The sequence below is a fragment of the Mytilus galloprovincialis genome, chromosome 4 (genome assembly GCF_965363235.1).
Source record: "Mytilus galloprovincialis chromosome 4, xbMytGall1.hap1.1, whole genome shotgun sequence".
NCBI classification, from domain to species: domain Eukaryota; kingdom Metazoa; phylum Mollusca; class Bivalvia; order Mytilida; family Mytilidae; genus Mytilus; species Mytilus galloprovincialis.
In genome coordinates this window covers 39,623,871-39,642,285 of record NC_134841.1, presented here as the reverse complement: position 1 = coordinate 39,642,285, position 18,415 = coordinate 39,623,871, and the positions used below count along the sequence as shown (strand labels likewise).

The window sequence follows — 18,415 nt, the reverse complement described above, 5'->3', positions numbered from 1 at the left end:
TCATCTTGTACAATGTTATCAAAATAGACAACTTATAATAATCTGAACATTTTATTCTGCTATGTACTACCCTATTTTCCAATGGTCACAAAAATATATAGGAACAAGGTTTTTCTCAAATATACCAAGTATTGTAGCATTAGCAAAACTATTGATGAAATGCATTTCACCAATAAATGGCACCTCAGAACTAAAGATTACAGAAAGACATAATACATCATATACACTTTTTAGTTTTATTTGTAAAATTGCCGACATAATTATGATTGACATATATGTATGCAACTAATACAGCTTGTCAACCAGCTCTTTTGTGTGAATAAATTACACTAACATACATGACGAAAAAAATATGAATATAGATAATCATTACATTTCTTCTTATATCAAAAGATTTAAAACAAAGTGTCAAATTCACAGTAAAATTTGCTTTGTTGAATTTCAAGTACATATTCATAAAATTCAAAACCCAACCCACTATAAAAAAAATTTCTTTCATATAAATGTATATTATTTTTATGTAAAATCTTAACAGACTTGTTATCCAAAAGCAAAATTAAAATACTGTCAGCATGTAAGAGAATGTTCTGAAGCACACCTTAATGATATGAAAATACAAATAATGTTAACTGTCAATTTTGTTTAAATGTTTTTAAAAATGACAATAAATCAGCTGTATAATCCATGTCTTTGTTCCTTTCTCCTTCCAAATGATCATGAATAACGAATAAATAATGTGAACCTATATTTCCCTGAAAGAAAAAGAAAAAAATGTTTGGTATACTTTGCTTGAATCAATATACATGTACACTCATTTTAAGCAGACTTGAAGAGCTGTTCAATAAAAACATACATAGGAAGAAGAAAAGTCATTTTGAAAGTTCTACAATGGGTACAGTAAAACCCTTAATTTGTCACTATAGGTGGCTATCCCATTTTTAAAATGCATTCCCTTTGTACCATGTTTGTTTAAAAGGATCAGCCCTATAATGCATTTAGATCAAACTTCAAAAACAGAATTTTTCTTTTTTCAACTTGAATCAGCAGCTAAATGAATATCTGTTTTAAATATTTAAAAAAAATATTATTGTATGGAATAAAAATTATGCAATTAGTAACTACATGTATACTTAATACTTTAACATGACATACACATTTATAAACATGAGTGACTGTAAGCTGTTAGCATTGACATTGGATCCATACCATATGTTAACACCATCTTAATATCAATAAACAATTGTAATTCCAAAATATTAAAGAGCTTTGGGAAATAAGCTTACAAAATGCAATTTCTAAAATTTTCTCCAAAATACTTTGATGGACAACCAAACCATTTCAGCAGTCAGTTTCAAATTTTTCATATGTAGTTGACAATAATAATGGTATAATTATAACAGCTGATAGTGAATATCAATTAAATGAGATGTGAAATAAATGTTTAAGAGGCATCAACCAAACAACATAAAATAATGAAAAGACATCTAGAGGTCAACTACATAAACAAACAATACAAACCTTATAAATAAATGTTTATCATGCTGTAACTGATGATGAGTAGTTTCTTGCTATTCTGTCAAATTCACTTTCCTGAAAAATAGTAAAAAAAGTAAATTAGTAAATATATTAACTAAGAAGTTTAATTAAATCAGTGCAGATCACGTTTTATTTCTAATGTTTAAGCTCAGTGGAAATTCATGGAAAAAAGCTGACTACATAACAAATTCTGCCAAGAAATTAACCCAGAATAAAATAATTGACAGACAGTGGACTCATTGATGGAGTCAGGTCTATTGTAAGCATATTTAAGACAATAAAATGTGTATGTCCATAAATAGGATCTAATTTGTACCATTAATGACTGGCTGATTTTTACTGTATTGTTCTCAAGCTTACAGGTGCAAGACAGTATATTGGTACTTTGTCAAAGAGTTGCTACATTGTTTTCTTCAAACACAAGTTATTATATTCAAAGTTCCTATTTCAATAATCCAAGCTTAAATTAAATTTTGAAGAAGACTGGTGCATGACATAACTTTGTAAAGAAGAAAGTAGGTACCAACTTGGCAGTCATAGTCACACCATCCACAATAGAAAAAATATGAAGACAAACAACAGTGAAAAAAACATAACTTTTAGACCCAAGAATGAGCAAGGTTATCATTGGGCCAAATCCTACCAAATCTGGAAGTGTAAGCAGCTCCTCTTCTCATTTGTGAAAAATGCAGAGATAAGTTGCTTTGTAAACGATTATAAATGAGGAAAGAGGAAAGGATTGAATTCAACAAATAGAACTGTTGTCATTTGTGACATCAGGCCTCTACAATAACTTTTTTTTCAACTTGTCCTGTAGGACAAGTACATACCAAATTTAACTTGTCCGAATAAAATTGTTACTTCTACTGTGAAAGTACTTTTATTCGTGGGGTACCAATTTTCGTGGTTTTCGTGGATGACTCTATCCACGAATTTAAGTGTCCAACGAAATAAAACGATCATTGTCCAAATCAAGACAAGAAAGATCCCCATGCAGGTTTGACTACTGATATGATCTAAAGAATGTATTGAATAACGCCGAATCGGAGATTACTTTAATAGCAGTCACAGAACTACATCTGCATGCAAGGTTATACTCATTTTTAATCTTTAATAACCTAAACTGTACAACTTTAGATCTTTTAATTCTCACAAAAAATATTTTTGATGATGAAAGTCAGATTTCCGGTTTTGATAGGCTAGTATGATAAAGTGTTCATTTTATATCCTCATAGTTTTCCTACACATGGGAAATAACAATTTCACGCTGGGCTTCATTATGATAAAAATCATTTGACAATTTAAGATACGTTTATAGCATTTGTTTATGTTGCTGTTTTCTTTAGGTGACATGTTTATGGCCCAATTAACACCTTTGATGGTCTTTAATCTGTTGATCACTTTATCTTGGGTTGTCACTAGGATTTACACGGGTCAATGTTTACTTTGCAATTTTCTTCAATCCATTCAATCCAGACTATTTGTAACCTTCGTGTCTAAAGGCTTTAATTTTTTCAATTTTTTTTTTATAGAAAACTAAAATCCACGAATTTAAAAACCCACGAACATGTAAATATTGTTCAAACAACGAAAATTGATACCCACGAATTAAAGTACTTTCACAGTATTAAAAATTAAAAATAACCTTTTTACATTTTTAGTTGATTAGAGGAGCAAAACGAATTTAATCAATATAACAGAATTTGATGTATTTCTTTTGAAATACTTTTCAAAAATATGAGTCAACAGTCGTGTCACAGGAATTATGTTCTAGTTTTCATCAAATGCCAGTCTCATTAGACTCTAAACATGAGACACCATCTGATAGGCCTGTAAATTCATTGTATTTGTATTCTGTTTTTTTTTTAAGTTGAACAAAGTTTATTCAAATGCAATCAATAAAAAGAAGAAGATAATCCATCATAAGGTCTGATTGCCAATGAGACAACTCTCTGCAAGAGACCAAATGACACAGAAATTAACAACTATAGGTCACCATATTGTAAGTATTGTTTTTTTCTACTTAAATCAAATATGATTTTGTTAATTTTATGGAAAATAAAAAAAAAAAATTGTAAAAAAATTACCAGTATGGTATTTATTATAAGGAACAGAATAAGGTAGCAAAATGAGGTACTGATTTGTCTTGGTCCCGAAATGTCTCCTGCCTTGTCAAACTGACTATCAATCATGTCTACTAAATATGTATCCTACAGTGCCAAACTGTCTATTAAACTTGGAGCTGAATCTTTCGAGGTGACAAACTGTCCTGTAAAGTTACCTTATCTACAAAGCACATTATTGATTCGGATCAGTAAGACTGGTTTCCGAGAATAGTATACCTTTTACCTGTTAAGAAGTACCTGACAAAGAACCAGTTAAAAATTATCGATTGTAAGTAAACACGTTGAAGAAAAAAGATTTGTATTTGAATAAACAGAATACAGAAAAATGTCAAATTAATATTTGTTTTCTTGTTTTATGTTTATATAATTACTTTGTTCATCAAAGTTGGATTAAATTTATTTTCTGCAGAATATTTGTACTTGTCCTGACGGACAAGCTTGATACAGCTTTTACTTGTCCGACCTTTTTTCCCTCTGGTACCGGACAATCGGACAAGCGTTATTGTTGAGGCCTGGACATGGATATTTTGTAGCAGTCACCAAATATAGATAGTGTATGTAAAACTTTCTAAAAAAATAATATTTTTCCATGAAGAACACTTAGTTCAGCAGCTTCTTTGTAATCAGCAAACCTCTATCAAGCAAATCCTGATGGAAAGGTAAACTCTCCAATATCTCAACTAAGAAAAAATATTTTAATTTGCAGGTGCTTCTGGAATTTTATTTTACAAATAAAGGAACTTCACAATGTAGATTTAATTTTCTTACAAATCTTCACTATCAACTTCTATGTGTAGGTAGAGGAAAGTAAAAGACATAACCATATCTGCGGCTTGTTTGATTACAAAGCCAATGGGTAAGATGCAATCAATAGACACCAAGCTCTGGTTCTCTCTTCATATGATATCTAACGTAGAGCATGCTTCATCAGTAAGTACTTATATACTCATTTTATGAACATCCCTTTTGATTAACATAATGTAATACTGCAAAATCCAGTAAACTTAGAGTCGTTGTACCTTACCTTGTGTAATAAGTCTTGTACAAATGGATGACTTCTGTGTGAATCTTTTAATTGTGATAAATATCTGTTACTGATCTGGAAGAATTAATATTTTATTGTTATCATGGGCACAAATTATGTTCTAAAAAGACTGCCTAGTGGACTGTTTGTATTCCTACAGACTTAATATTTCAAAGATGCACCTACAAGTTTTTTTAATCACCAAGGTACAAAATATGTGAATCAGTACAGTTATAATCTGATACTGATAAATCAATGTCTAGCCAGGATTTGAAAAGGGCAGGGTGCTAGTCTGAAAAAGGGCAATTTTACGCGTAAATGTCATTGAAAAAAGGGGAATTTTACGTGTAAATTTATTTTAGCCTCATAATTAATTAGCACATAATTTTAAGCATGCATTATTTAAATATCAAGTTTCAGTTAAAATGGAGTTATGTTATTTATGTCTTTTGACACAATTTTTTAAATAGTTGTCAGACTTTATAAAATGTATGGTCTGATGCTGATACCCTTTAAAAACATTTGTCTAATATTGTACATTAAGCTGTCACTATATATATATTAAGGAGGCTCGCGGGTACAAAAATTTCGGCAAAAAATTAAACATTTGTTTTTTATTACAATTTTTATTTATTACACTATAAGTAATTACTTTATGATATGGTACAAAAAAATCAACCAAAAAAATCGATTCAGTGTGGCCCCAGATAACTTCTGAAATGTTTTTATCATTGAAAAAGCTCTAAATTATCTCCCTTTGGTGCAAAAATGCCATTTTTTGGCATTTAAATTGAAATATCTTCTTTAACTCATCGGTGACCTATATTTTTTATTATTGTTTACAAATAAGCTTTTAACTTTTACTTTAACCTATAATGGTTTACTTTTTAAATTGTTATTTGTATGGAGAGTTGTCTCATTGGCACTCACACCACATCTTCCTATATCTATTTACATAAACTAAATAATTGTAAAATTTTAGAGATTTCTGTAATTTAGTTCTTTTTTATTTCGATATTACCTTTATTTCTCCTATTAGTTCATCAGAAAATAAGGACATTAACAAAAATGTATGCTTCTTTGGAGGCAGATTGTGAGCTTAAATGAACGGTGACCCCATTTTTCTATTAAGTAAACAAATGTATATGATAAAGTTCATTTATGAAAAAATATAGAGAAATCCTATATTAGGAAAACAAAAATGATTTAGACCCCGCGAGCCCCCTTAAAGCCATATGCATGTCTTTTATATCTATGCTGTCACCATACCAGGCTGACCACAAACAGGTTAAAATATTGGGAATTCTTCATTGCTTTTTACAGATCAATTAATGGAAGTACAGATGCAAAATATAATTTTCAAAATATTTATTTTTGAAGTGTATTCAAGTAAAAATAATTTATTAATATTCTAATATGCATTTGCATTCAATTTGTTTTATATCTAATCTTTTTACGAAAAGAAACATAAATTTAAGTAATATATTGTGAACGGGTGATAACTAAGGGGAAGTAATCAAATTGTTTGTTAAACTTATTTGGAATTCACAAATTATTTATGAGTTAAAGCTAATTTAATTGGTGTTAATTAACAATGTGTTTGACACCAAAGTCGTCAGGTAAAGCCATACACTTAATGAGTCACTTAATTTGACAGCTTGCACAGGAAGCTGAACTTTTTATTCATGGAACAATTATAATTTTACCGATATTCAAAGGCAGAAAAATGCCGATTTTTCAGTGATAAAAACAGCAGGGCGCCCGAGGAACAACAGAAAAAAGGCATGGGCGTCAATAAAAAAGGGTGGCTCTGTGCACTGTTCAAACGTTGTCATAGAGACGAAACAAACAATTAACTTTGCTGTAAAGGCTCATGGTTTTAATATCAAAATACCACTTCATTCATTTTTTTTTTATCTTTATAGAGTTTTTGGTGATTCATATCTTTTCTTGTGTGGAACATTTTGAAAGTATGTCTATATTATCTAAAATTCTGTTATTTACTGGAAAACTAACTACTTTATGTCATATGGCCTAAATTCAGTTTAATTCTGTCATACCATAAATAACATATGAATAAAGTTTAGTGTGTACAAGATCAGTAGTTACATTTGTATCTACCACATGTAAAAACAAAGCTTGTAAATCTATAATAACATTTACAATATATTGATAATGAACTGGTTATCTACAAACCTCAATAGATTTTCCTGTATGTTGTGTGAGAATGATCATGTTTATCAATGTTTCTGGGTTGTTGGAATCCTGAAATGAATAACTTACATTTTAGTTAAATGATACAATTTAATTATTTTTTGTTTCATATCTTTATCGAGTGAAGGGAATCTTTTTTCTGAGTATTAAGTAACAGGAAAAAATCAACAAATGTTCTTATTTATTGCAAAATGCTACTTGTTGGACCAGATTAACACTCAAGTATAAATAATATCATTAATAACGTGCTATTCACATTTATGGACCAATAGAATTGATAAATCTCGTACTTTCAACAATTCTAAGTTTGAACTCACAACTCACATTCAATTCAGGTTTGACTTAAGAACGTAAGATTGCTCTATAGTAAAACCAGATGCTCCGCAGGGCGTAGCTTTATACGACCGCAGAGGTTGAACCCTGAACAGTTGGGGCAAGTATGGACACAACATTCAAGCTGGATTCAGCTCTAAATTTGGATTGTGATTAAATAGTTGACACAGCATAGGTTTCTGACACAGAATGAATGTGTTCTAATGAACTTAAAATTTTTGTTTTCTCTTAGAGCAATTCACTATGCTGTTGAATATTAATCCTCTCAAAAAAATGTTTGAAGAAATTTTCTTTTTTATTTATGAAATTTCAAATGAGAAAAATTGAACCCAATTTTTTTAATCACATCCCCCTTTCCCTTATTCCAAAACTAATCTCAATTAAAATTTCTAATGGAGTTTGCAACAATAACTACTCATTTAAATACATCATAAAATATTAAGATGTAAAAAAACTGCTTGTTATCACTGAATGGTAAAGATTATTTTAATTTATCAGTTGGTAGTAAAAAGTGAATATACATTGTATATTGTATATAACAAAGATTTAAGTTGATTCTGGACAAAGAAAGATAACTCCAATTAAAAAAAAATCTTGCTATTGCACAATATTTTGCAATTAGATATTTCTTGCTTACTATTCTGGACAAAGAAAGATAACTCTAATTAAAAAAAAATTTGCTATTTCACAATATTGTGCAATTAGATATTTCTTGCCATTGCACAATACTGTGCAATTGAAAAGACTTGCTATTGCACAATACTTAATATAATAATTTTAGATCCTGATTTGGATCAACTTGAAAACTGGGCCCATAATAAAAAATCTAAGTACATTTTTGGATTCAGCATATCAAAGAACCCCAAGATTTCAATTTTTGTTAAAATCAGACTTTTAATTTTGGACCCTTTGGACTTTAGTGTAGACCAATTTGAAAACAGGACCAAAAATGAAGAATCTACATACACAGTTAGATTTGGTATATCAAAGAACCCCATTTATTCAATTTTTGATGAAATCAAACAAAGTTTAATTTTGGACCCCGATTTGGACCAACTTGAAAACTGGGCCAATAATCAAGAATCTAAGTACATTTTTAGATTCAGCATATCAAAGAACCTAACTGATTCATTTTTTGTCAAAATCAAACTAAGTTTAATTTTGGACCCTTTAGACCTTAATGTAGACCAATTTGAAAACGGGACCAAAAGTTAAGAATCTACATACACAGTCATGACAGTTAGATTCGGCATATCAAAGAACCCCAATTATTCAATTTTGATGAAATCAAACAAAGTTTAATTTTGGACCCTTTGGGCCCCTTATTCTGTTGGGACCAAAACTCCCAAAATCAATACCAACCTTCCTTTTATGGTCATAAACCTTGTGTTTAAATTTCATAGATTTCTATTTACTTATACTAACGTTATGGTGCGAAAACCAAGAAAAATGCTTATTTGGGTCCCTTTTTGGCCCTTAATTCCTAAACTGTTGGGACCTAAACTCCCAAAATCAATACCAACCTTCCTTTTGTAGTCATTAACATTGTGTTTAAATTTCATTGATTTCTATTTACTTAAACTAAAGTTATTGTGCGAAAACCAAGAATAATGCTTATTTGGGCCCTTTTTTGGCCCCTAATTCCTAAACTGTTGAAACCAAAACTCCCAAAATCAATCCCAACCGTTCTTTTGTGGTCATAAACCTTGTGTCAAAATTTCATAGATTTCTATTAACTTAAACTAAAGTTATAGTGCGAAAACCAAGAAAATGCTTATTTGGGCCCTTTTTGGCCCCTAATTCCTAAAATGTTGGGACCAAAACTCCCAAAATCAATACCAACCTTCCTTTTGTGGTCATAAACCTTGTGTTAAAATTTCATAGATTTCCATTCACTTTTACTAAAGTTAGAGTGCGAAAACTAAAAGTATTCAGACGACGACGACGACGACGACGACAACGTGATAGCAATATACGACGAAATTTTTTTCAAATTTTGCGGTCGTATAAAAATTAAAGACTTTTCCCTTCATGCGGTAATTGCGTAATTATGATTTCAATAATATTGAAACAGGAGCCAAAGGAATGAAAAATGTTCTCTAAACTGATTAGTCTAGTCTTCATCTTAATGCAGAATGAATAGATTTAATTGTTTTACAAAGGAGGACAATTTTATCTGTACAGGTTTTTGGTATCTGGACCATAGAATATGAAAAACTTAAAAAAAAAATCCAGATTAAGAAGGATAAATCAAATTATCTCCCTTTTATTCTATTATGTCCAATATTAATAATGTACCTTATCCATAGCTTCCTGTAATACAGATTCAGCATCGTCAAATTTTCCTTGGGCCATATAACATGCTGCTTGGCCGTTCAGTAATAGTGGTGTAGCGTTATGTTTGTCTGACATTTCTTGGAAGATATAATATGCATCTTGATATTTGTCACCTCCCTGCAATTACAACATTATCTTATTATTTGAAATGAAATTAGTCAATTATCTATGCCTTATTGGTGACACGAATTAAAATTACTTTGTTAAACGATGAAACAGTTCATGGGTATTTGCTTCTATTTTAACAAAATTTATACAGATAGACCAATCTTAAAATAAAATTTGCTTCCCATTTTCAATCCTACCATCTATACATTTATTTGAAGGTATGTGACATTTTTTGTCTCTGAAAATGATCATATATTTCAAATAAACAATTGAAAACAATGAGAACAAGAATGTGTCCCCAGTACACGGATGCCCCATCCGCACTATCATTTTCTATGTTCAGTGGACCATGAAAATGGGGTTAAATCTCTAATTTGGAATTAAAATTAGAAAGATCATATCATACAGAAGATATATACTAAGTTTCAAGTTGATTAGACTTCAACTTCATCAAAAACTACCTCGACCAAAAACTTTAACCTGAAGCGGGACAGACGGACGAACGGACGAATGGACAAACGAACGAACAGACGGACGGACGGATGGACGCACAGACCAGAAAACATAATGCCCCTAAATGGGGCATAAAAATAATTGGTATGGGCCAATCACTATGTGAAATTACGAAATGGGGAAATACATATAATTTTTGCCTCATTCATTTGCAAAATTTCTCACTACAATTAACCACTATTCTACACTATGTACTAACCACTGATAAATTAAACCAAGCTTGTGCTAACTGTGTCAATACACTGTCTTCGTCTATTTCTTGCATTCTTTTCAATTCTTTCCTGAAAAATATCAATATTACTGTAAAATAATTGGCATGACATAGCCTTTTAAATACTTAAAATAGCTCTGAATCTAAGAATCAAAAACTTGTTCTTCTGTGTACATACTTGAATGAGATTAAGGAAAATTTTGAGACGAAAAAAAATGTCTCGGAATTTTGTATTAGATAAATTGTATGCAAATTTTAATAATTGATCATCTGTATCATTAACTAGTTAACTCCCCTTCATGTGGGAATACCACTGGTTTGCTGACATAAAGAGTGAATGATAAGCATTTTGAGCTTCACTGTTTTTTCTATAATTTCAATAACATATTTTGTTTGCACGAGTATTGATTGTTTGACATGAAACAAACATAAAACATGTTTTTAACTCATGTAAATAGCTTGAAATAAAAAAAAATCAACATCATAAACAATACATCTTTATAGCTCTGCACTTCATTGATATGTTGAAAGAAGAATACCTTTTTATCAAAATGTCTTTTGATGAGACAATTTAGGGTATTCATGATATATTGATTTATTGAATGTTGGTTGCTTTACGCCGCATTAGCACAAAAAGGCATTTAATATAAAATATCAATGCACTTATAATAAAAGAATTACCTTCCCAAATCAATTCTGTCCAATTTTATTAAAATCTGTATTGCTAAAGCAATGCTGAAAAAGATATAAATATAAATAAAATCTATTCTTGTATTTTTTGTCTTTTAGTTATTATGGTACAATTGTAATATCTCAATGTTTTGATTTTTTTCATCCAAGGACATTTAGTTTTGATGGCAGACCTTAGAAAGTTTCTCTAAAATGTATTTGCAATTTGTCTAGACTCAGGAAATTCACTGAAACCTGAGAAGTTCAAGAGCTGATAATTTCAACAAGGTTTTTTTTTATCTGTACCTGGCTCAAAAAGTATGCAATTATTTCAAACACTTCACTGACAACTATCATCAGATATTCTTACAACTGAATTGTTATTTCATAAGTACTATAACATTACTAATACAGTTGCTAATAGACATTTTCAGATTTATTTCAAACTTTTACCACTGGGTACCATTTAGTAAGACTTGAATTTTATTTCCAAAGTTTGATTTTTTTACTACTTCAATAAATTTGATATTTTATGAAACAAAACCTGTTTTTAAAGCATAAACATTATTATTGTTTTAATCTTACAATAATTTAAAACAGATGGCTTTTTTTTTACAAATTGTTACTTGGATGGAGAGATGTCCCATAGGCACTCATACCACTTCGTCTTATATATATTAAAAATAAATAAATAAAGAGTGCACACGCTGAAATGTCTCGCCTTCTATACTAATCATTGATATTATGTTGATAGTCCTAAGTATAAAGCTAAACTTTAATACAACTGTCACATAAACTTAACATTAACCAAGATAACTAAACAAAGACCAATGAACCTTGAAAATGAGGTCAAGGTCAGATGAACCATGCCAGACAGACATGTACAGCTAACAATGCTTCTATACAACATATAAAGTCGACCTATTACTTATAGTTTAAGAAAAACTTAACACTGTGCAATGAACCGTAAAAATGAGGTCACAGTCAAATAAAACCTGCTCGACTGACATAAAGATCATAAAATATTTCCATACACCAAATATAGATGACCTATGGCATATAGTATTAGATAAAAAGACCAAAACTCAAAAACTTAACTTTGACCACTGAACCATGAAAATGAGGTCAAGGTCACATGACATCTGCCCGCTAGACAGGTACACCTTACAATCATTCCATACAACAAATATAGTAGACCTATTGCATATAGTACGAGAAACACAGACCAAAACACAAAAATTTAACTATAACCACTGAACCATGAAAATGAGGTCAAGGTCACATGACACCTGCCAGTTGGACATGTACACCTTACAGTCCTTCCATACACCGAATATACTAGCCCTATTGCTTATAGTATCTGAGATATGGACTTGACCACCAAAACTTAACCTTGTTCACTGATCCATGAAATGAGGTCGAGGTCAAGTGAAACTGTGAAAACTGTCTGACGGACATGAGGACCTTGCAAGGTACGCACATATCAAATATAGTTATCCTATTACTTATAATAACAGAGAATTCAACATTACCAAAAATCTGAACTTTTTTTTCACATGGTCACTGAACCATGAAAATGAGGTAAAGGACATTGGACATGTGACTGACGGAAACTTGGTAACATGAGGCATCTATATACAAGGTATGAAGCATCCAGGTCTTACACCTTCTAAAATATAAAGCTTTTAAGAAGTTAGCTAACGCAGCCGCCGCCGGATCACTATCCCTATGTCGAGCTTTCTGCAACAAAAGTTGCAGGCTCGACAATAAATCAACTTACCATTCCAATGCATCTGAGGGATTCAATACTCTTAAAGCTGCATCATAATTCTGAAGAAAAAAAATATAGCAGTTTAATATGTTTGTTTTCTACTATCTTGAAATAAATCTTAATCAAACTATGATTTTAATAGTTATTTAAAAACATCTACTAGTATGTCATTTGGTCTCTGGTATAGAGTGGTCTCATTGGCAATCATACCACATCCTCTTATCTTTATATGAAATAATTTGGAAACATAAATATAACTTTAAATAGGACTTTCATATGTCATATCTACATGTACAAATGTATATGTTGATTTTACATGTAGCCATTAATCCTTTCAATGCATTTATATACAAGAACATGACAAATCAGTGGAAGTAATTTTGCATTAAATGTAAATAAAATACTTTTTGGCCACAACCATGACAGCACTTTAACAAGTCAATTGACAAGGCAGGGATACATGTAAATTTAATAATTTATGATAAGTTTAAGAGCAAGCACCAAATGCATAAACCCATCATCCCCTTTGAATCAACCACTGATAAAGTTTACCTGTTCATGAAAGTAAATAGAAGCAGCCATCACCAGGAATGTTGTGTTAGTGATGTCTACATTGGCACTCATTCTACTGTCTAAGTCTTTGACTATAGAATCTCTGTAAAAAAAAATTAAAGAAGTTTTTAAACAAATTTAAGAAATGAAAATGAACTATTCTTAGTGATCTTACATTTTCTAAATTCATAAACTACATTGAACACTTTATAATAATTTATCATCTATTTGTAACATGTTATCCTTCGCTTAATGATAAGTCTTTATTTTTAATGTTATTTTGATAATTAAAAGATATTGTTGTTTTCAAGCCAAAGAATACAGAGTTATCTCCCATATCCATACTATACCTTTTTGATTGATTGGACAGGTAGTCAGCAAAGAGCTTGACGGCTTGCATTTCATCAGGATGTGCTGAATTTATACCATCTAGAACAACTCCATATTTCCTTTGTGCAATGTATGCTCTGTACATAATTACATCTTTATCTACCTTTGACGTTGGATTATTTGTCTACAATATATAGAAAATCATTAAAGATGTTAAATGACGATCAAAATTATTTTCATTTGACTAAACACTCTTATACAAGTGATGACTGACTGTGATCTAATACATTTTGTACCAACAATTATTTCACACTTACAAGTCTTATAAAATCTAGTTTGTCTAATGATTAAATGAGCAGACTTACAAGGTAAACAACTAGCATACATGTATTTTGCAGCATTGTATATATACATAATTAGGCTGATAGGGGAAAATGCCTAATGCCACAAAGCAACAGTGGTTGTTGTATGACATCAATAGTTCAAATGTTGCAAATATGAAATGTCAAACTATAGGTTCTGAAGTTTGTATAACAATGAAATAGCTTTTGCAACATTTGACCACACTACCCATTTGTCCAAAGGTCGTTTAGCCATACTTTTTCATATTACAGTAATTCAGTGTTCTCCCCAGGATTTTTGGATAGCACTGTGGTAAGCGCGTAATTTTCGACAATTACTCTGTAACTTTGTCGCGGCGCGCTTTGTTTGTTATTTATTTGTTATGTGTTTTCTTATATTATGCTATTGATGCTTTCTCTTGTAATGCTGTCCTCATCATGCTCATGGAAGTTACCCCTTTGTTTGTTAATGTTATTGTCTGGGTATAAAAGAAGAGTCTTTTTTCTCCATTATAAATTCATATAATCCTCATACGATACATGTCATTTTATCTGTGTATAAAACCCAAGAAGAAATCTTTTTCCATGATGGGTCTATACCAGACTGCCTATGTGAAGATTTCTTAGTACTAACAGGTGCAGAATAGTTATTTTTATCTAGGACCAACAATAAAGGTCATTGTCAGGTTCTGTGTTTGGTTTTGCAACCCCGATAGCAGTGTACTGTTAACTTTACGACGTTTGACAGTAATTGACATTTTTTAGCATAATGATTTCTCATTTTTCTGACCTAAACGTTTTATAATATTCAAATGGCTTCATCCAAGCTGAACATCGAGAAAGTGAATTTCTCAAGTCTAGTATCAGTTTAGTGTTTGTTTCTAATCATATTCCTCTCAATTGTTTTCAAATGGTAAAATTCATTACTGTAAAAGTGCTTACTAAACGATTATTAGTTAGAATAGGTGATAATTTATACTTCAAAGACTTGCTCATTTTCGGGGTATGTATGGATAGTAAACCTGGCAAAAATTTGTAACAAACCCCTGTGTTTGATCGTTTTTAAAATCATGGTTTGTTCAAAGTTCGTAAAACAAGTTTGTAAGTGTCGTCAGGAAATGCGGTCAATTTATTTCATCTCATTTCATTCATATATGCCTCTATATATTCTTTTAATAAAAAAAATATATGTCAATGTTGAAATCTCTGTTTATTTTGATCTTTCAAAATTGCCATTTTGTAAAATTTATTAGACTGGTTCCGCCGAGTTACTTAACCCTTTCGCCGATGAGTCCCGGTTTACCGGGATTCACGCTTCAGACAGCTGACGATGAGTCCCGGTTTACCGGGATCGGAATACCTCTTTTATGTTTCCCGCTTAAAACAGTGCAAACATGAGTTATCTTTCTTTGATGGATACCCGGATGAAAGTGTAAACATTGCGCTTCCGTTTGTTGAAAACCGTGTCAAAATCAGAGGAAATTTACGGAATTTACGAGAATTTGAAATGAGGGAACATTTTTTTTGAAAGAATATGGAAGAATTGAAGCCAAACTAGTATACTTTTTTGACATAAAATGTGGTTTTAAGTACAAAACACTTGGAATGGACATCGTTCAGTGTGAGGAATTTGTACAGCCTCATAAAAATTTTCAAAATTTTGCCGTTTTGGGTTAAAAAATTACGATTTGGGGTCAAAGAGCAGAATTTTGAGAATTTCACCTAGAAAATTTGAAAATTTGAAAATTTGAATATTTTAAGAAGAAAAAATTATTAAAACATGAATAAAACTGTGAACATGGTGTTAGTGAATGAAATAAATACACAAATAACTACAAACAAGTTTTTATTGACATTTATTATGAAGATCTCCCACTTGAGTAATAGTAGCCAGGGAAGCCATCGTCTCAGAGTAGCTTCTGTCTGGGCAGCAATCGGTGAAAGGGTTAATACAACGGAAATAATTCATTCAGAAATAGTAAACCAGACGATCACGTGATCTGAAGTGAAAAATAAGCGGGAAATTTGAAAAAATTACGAATAAAATATAGCGACGCACTTGCGTTGGATAGCGGGATTAATGGATTTACCTTAACAAAAAAAAAAACAATCAGGCATTCTGTGTTCCATTTATGATGCAATTGTTGATACTGCAAAGGTCTACTTTAATAAGCAGTTTGTATTGTTATAAGAATATATAATCAGTTTGAATCAGCTTAGGTTTTACTGTTTTATAGTTTTCTATAATAAGCAATTATACCTTGTAATAAAATTATTATTCATTAGGCCAAAAAAAAATATATGTCTGTTTACGGTTACCGACCAACCTTTATTTGAGCGCCAACCCTGAGCCATTTTATTTCCGTTGTAAAGTGAAAAATTAATAGAATTTGTGTCAATAGCAAAGTAAGGGTTGCCAATAAATTTAATCAATTGCCTGATACATCCCAATGTTCACAATTTTGAATATGACAGCTGGTTTAATGAAACTCATGAAATGAAAAAAAAACATCGCCGCCATTTTTTTTCAACCAATAACCAAGGGAAATAATCCAATCATTAAAAATACGGGTAAACTCGGCCCATGGACAACTCAGACCACGGCAAGACACACTGCACAACTCAAAATCATGGCAAATAATAAAATGAAAATACCGACCTTCCTACCCTATTTATTTTGATGATGTAAGTACTAACCTTAAACAGATATGTTTTATCATGATTATGAGTGTCATAATGATATGATGATTCATGAGGTAGGGGAATTGGGATTGGCATACACCTTATCGCTATTTAGTAAAATCTGGAAAAAGTCATTTATAAAACTTCCTGTTTGGGTCAGGCCGCCGCAAATAGAGGTCATCAGAAGTGAGGTGAGGGAGGAAAAACTTTAGAAAGCGATCATCAAGAAACTTTGATAAAGTATGATCCACTTTTTCGAAATTAAAATTGAAGTAAAAAAATATTTTGTTTGAAGTATTTACGGTAGTTTAAACAGGTTTCATTAAAAAGTATCATGCATGGTGAATTGTTTAAACATGGTCCCAGATAGCATCAACTGGAGGAAAAAGTTGTGTAATTTTAGAACTGATCCAGAATGGAATAAATAGCAATCAGGTGTATGCTCCGCTTTATTAGTAGTCCAAGATTACTCTGACGTCCAACGGCTGCTTTGCCAGACAAGCTGGGGCTGGGAAAATGAACAAATTGATACTTGATTTATATAATTTCTAGGCCGATTGTCGGCACCAGAAGTGACGAAGCAGCACATCTATTTTGGACGGGCAAATATCCACTTTTTGGATATGGGACGAGCTCTGACATCTCACAGCCCCAGCTTGTCTGGCAAAACAGCCATATGTCAGAGTAATCTCGGACTACTGTATAATTTTGTAGATACATGTCAGCCGTTGGTGGTTGAGCTAGGGATGTACAGTATGTTCGTCTTAAGCTTAGTCGGTAAAAATCATGATTAGTAACACAAAGGTCCTGGTTTCAAGCCACTAATGAGACAAGCGTTTTAGTAATGAAAATCATGCTCTCTTGTTATCATGGTTAGAACCCACAAAATTTATGTAACTCCTCAGTCAGATTGAGGAATGACAGAGTCATTTGTTTTACCAAAATAAGAATGGTTGGTTGGATAGGGATTTGGTTGGAAGTAAGGAATAAAGCTATGAACTCAGAACCTAAACATGATCTTTTTATGCAATGTGTATCCTACGAGGCTACGTTGCCTGCTGAAACGAACAAAAAATATGGTGAAAATGAGGATAATTTGCTATGGCAGATAATGCAAGTAACCATTCTTTTTCCACAAATACGATTGGAGTGATGAAAGTACCTTTAGTTTAGGTGCCTCATTTATACATAGCTGATAATTTCCAGTATAAAATGCAGTTCTTATTTCGAAAAGTTCATCAACATCGGTGTTTGACATGTCTGCAACGATGGAGCTATAATAGCTTCTCATATACGGCTAGTAGCCGTAAGGATCAGCCTCAGTAGGTCTCGTTAATTGAAACCACGCGAGATGTGCGGGAGCATTTCTTTAATGTTATCGTATTCTTTTAGACGCTTATCGACTCCACATTTTAACCTCAACACGAAAGAGTAACATATAGAATAATTTGTAAACATTCCCGATACTTAACTTGATATACATGATATATATACATATGGAACTAAGCAAACAGGTGGATAAGATCATTCTTGCAAAACAGAATGCAAAGCGTTATCCTAGAAGGAGCTGTCTCTGAACAAGTACCAGTACTCTCTGGTGTTCCTCAAGGAACAGTTCTTGGACCGCTACTGTTCCTGGCCTACATAAACGACATGCCAGAAACAGCA

General features: G+C 31.6%; 1 protein-coding gene across 1 annotated transcript; it reads right to left on the bottom strand.

Annotated features, from left to right (window-relative positions):
* Positions 1–222: 222 nt before the first annotated feature.
* On the bottom strand, positions 223–18,014 carry LOC143072117 (coatomer subunit epsilon-like). Its single transcript, XM_076246920.1, has 11 exons — positions 17,910–18,014; positions 13,745–13,908; positions 13,395–13,497; positions 12,852–12,901; positions 11,084–11,137; positions 10,391–10,472; positions 9,532–9,687; positions 6,883–6,951; positions 4,687–4,761; positions 1,519–1,590; positions 223–752 (listed from the first exon to the last, which is right to left on the bottom strand). The coding sequence occupies exons 1-10, from the start codon at positions 18,003–18,005 to the stop codon at positions 1,537–1,539; spliced, it is 903 nt and encodes a 300-aa protein (XP_076103035.1). The 5' UTR covers positions 18,006–18,014; the 3' UTR covers positions 223–752; positions 1,519–1,536.
* Between the last annotated feature and the right edge of the window lie 401 nt (positions 18,015–18,415).